Source organism: Cryptomeria japonica, chromosome 8, assembly GCF_030272615.1.
Source record: "Cryptomeria japonica chromosome 8, Sugi_1.0, whole genome shotgun sequence".
Taxonomy (NCBI): domain Eukaryota; kingdom Viridiplantae; phylum Streptophyta; class Pinopsida; order Cupressales; family Cupressaceae; genus Cryptomeria; species Cryptomeria japonica.
Window position 1 is genome coordinate 624893232 of NC_081412.1, and position 3378 is coordinate 624896609.

Here is a 3378-nt window from a genome sequence, read left to right on the forward strand (position 1 = left end):
GGATTAGGTCTTGCGGCCAGTGAGCTCCAAGCTTTCATATGCGTTTGGTAACTAAAGTCTTCACGGAGATAGAGATGCAAAGTCTAGGTGGTAGTGCTACTGCATGGTTTACAAGTTTTTCTTTAATGGTTTTATACTATTGCAATATACATTTTTTTCAACAACAAATCTTTCTGTTGGCATTTGTGAGAATTATTTTACCATTTTATGATGCAGCCGATTTATGTTAGAAACATTGTAAGCTTATGATATGATATATATATAAAGGAAAAATTAATAGTTAAAATGGACATTTGCATCAATTATTCTTTTGGGTCAGATAAATGAGGAGATCTCTGGCGATGTACAAGTGTCCATGATGTATACATTCAAAACATTATTCAATGCTAGTTTATTAATTACCCACTTATTTTGTTAACAAGTCCCCAGATTATTTATATCAAATCAATTATTTCATTTACTTTTGGTGATTAGTCTAATACAGTACAGGCCATCACCAAGAGTTGCGTCTCCCCTTTCTTTCTTTTTCTTAACTACAAGAGATCCATTCAACAAATGCTGTCAAACATGCCCACGCAATTAGAAGACATTTGGCAGAATTATTTGTCAATAGGGTTCTAAGCACTCAGAAGACTTGAAGTAAAAAATGACTTCAGCAATTCAGAAAATCATTAACTATGCAATACCTACAAGAGAGCTTAGAAAATCCATTGATTGGTTGTTTGAGCAACACAGGAGGAGAAGCAGCAAAAGTAGAAGCAGAAGTAGAAGCAAAAGCAGAAGCAGAGATGATATAATTATAGAACCACTGATTCCTAGTTCTACACACAAACTATCTCCAGTTTGTGAAGACATGATAGAAGCCATAAGACAAGGTTTAGAATCAGGAGAATCTCCTATTAAAGTCTCAGATGGAACAGGTGGAGTATACTTCATGCCAAATGCAAAAGGAAAAATAATTGGTGTCTTCAAGCCAATGGATGAGGAGCCTTATGCTTTAAACAACCCTAAAATCTATACTTCAACTACCAAAGAGCCTTACATGACTAAAGGTGTTAAAGCTGGGGAGGGCTGGTATAGAGAACTTGCAACTTACATATTAGATCATCCTCTTAGTGGTCCAAGGAAGAATGGTGATGATGAAGTTGGCTTTGCAGGGGTTCCTCCTACCATGTTAGTAAAGTGTTGCCATGCAGTTTTTAATGGCAAGTCTGAAATGAGCAAAGTGAAAGTGGGTTCCTTACAGAAGTATGTCAAAAATGGCTATAGTTGCGAAGAGATGGGGTCAAGTAAAATTCCTGTAAATGAAGTGCACATGATTTGTATTTTGGATATTCGGCTGGTAAATGCAGATAGACAGGTGGGGAATATTTTGTATTTGGAAAATATAGATTCCCCTGATCGACTTGTTCCTATAGATCATGGTTATTGCCTTCCAGAGAGCGTAAGTCCACCCTTAACTCATTTTTATGTTCCATTGGGTATGTTAACAACGTAGTTGTAATATGATTTTTCTGCAGGCCATGAATTATTGCACAATGTTTTTGGTGAAAACTGTAGGTATTTTTAATTTCAGCGTTTTGGATTACACTATATGATCTTTATTGTGCAGTAGTGTAATTTTAGTTAAGTCTATAAAAAAGAGGTGAATGGATGTCTTATTAATATAAGATAAATAAAAGATTATTTTACATTCAAAAATAAAATAAAAATTTACTAAATAATTAGAAGTAGAAAAAAAAGTTTGACAGGTAAAATATCAACCTTTGTTTTTCAGTCTAAAAATAATATACTAAGTGTTTTAATCAAAAAGAAAACCTAAACATACTTGTCTTAAGTCTTTTAAAAGTAAATTCTCAATAAATTGAAAAGAAAACAATCTAGACAGCCCCACAAATTTGATTTTCCAAACCTTTCTGAGTTATGTTCTAGCATAATTTTTAATTTTTCTTTTTCATTGTTGGTCTGTTGTATTGTTACAGTTTGAAGGAATTACACTAGAGTGGAGATTCTGGCGTCAGGCGTATATGCCTTATAACCTGGAGATGCTCAAGTACATAGAATCTTTAGATGCAGAAAAGGATATTGAAATGCTTAAGCTTCATAAATTGAAGATATCTCCTGAGTCATGCCTTGTGTTGCGCATTTCTACCATGTTATTGAAGAAGAGTGCAGCTGCCGGTCTTACTGCTAATAATATTGCGTGTATAATGTGTAAGGCGAAGGTTGATGTAGAGGCATCTGATATCGAAATTATATTAGAAGAGACAGAAAAGGCCATACCTCCAGGATCTAGTGAAGTGGTTTTCCTTGAAGCCGTCTCTGTGAAAATTGACAGTTATATAACAAACATGAAGAAATGAGCGTTTCAAACCTAAGCTAATGAAATTTCTCTCTTTCATTCCACATTTATCCTCATATGACTGGCCTTAATTAAGAGTTGACATACATCACAAAACTGTCTTAAATTCTAAATCTATTTTCAATTTCACTCAATTTTAGATGTTAATTTGGAAACTGCATTAAGAATATCTCACCTATTGCATCTGTCTAGTTTAACCAGTAGTCAGTTCATGTTATTTTGCTTCTTTACATTTATTGGTATTTTCTTTTTCTCCTCCTCTTTCTTTCATTTTGGGCTTAGAATGATTTTTTTTCTTCTTTAATTGATTTCAAATATTAGCAATTCAGTAATGGTTTTGTTGATTTGGATGTGCAAGAGAATGAGTCCTACTTCAAAGAGACTTAGGAAATAAGTATCCAAGGTATTTTAGTAGGTAAGTTTTACATATGTTCAGTTGTGTGATTTTTATTATTCTTAAAATTTAAGGTCATCTATAAATGGTATGTAATCTATATTTTGATTAATCTTTGAAACATGTTCTATAATCGAATCAACAAATCATAGATAGATCTTCCATAGATTATAATTGTAAGATTTCTCCTTTTCCACTTTATATAAGCAAGCCAGGTTGAGATCATTCTCAAATATGACCCTTAGGGATGTATGGGTTGTCTTTAATATTGATAATGATTTCTTTGGTGTTATTAATATTTATATTTTTAAAAATGATATTGAAAGATTATCTTTTGTTTTAATTGTTTAATTAGTTCATATTGCAGCTTGGGTTGAGTGTGAAGACTTTAATGTGGTCGATGTGACATCAAATAAATGTGCTAATCTCTCAATACACTAGATAATTGGTAAGAGGGAAGCTTAATTCACATATGCAATGAATTTTGACTTTTAATTACTATTACCCACCATCTTAATCAATATTTTTAATATAGTTTCAGTAAACTTTACACTATATCTAAAATTCAATATGATAGAGGCACACATAATCCACTCAATATTTCCTTTCATTTACAAAATAT

General features: G+C 32.4%; 1 protein-coding gene across 1 annotated transcript; it reads left to right on the forward strand.

Annotated features, from left to right (window-relative positions):
- The first annotated feature begins 646 nt into the window (after positions 1-646).
- On the forward strand, positions 647-2363 carry LOC131045158 (phosphatidylinositol 4-kinase gamma 4-like). Its single transcript, XM_057978687.2, has 2 exons — positions 647-1444; positions 1983-2363. Exons 1-2 carry the CDS (start codon positions 647-649, stop codon positions 2361-2363), a joined length of 1179 nt encoding a protein of 392 aa, XP_057834670.2.
- The last annotated feature ends 1015 nt before the right edge of the window (positions 2364-3378 follow it).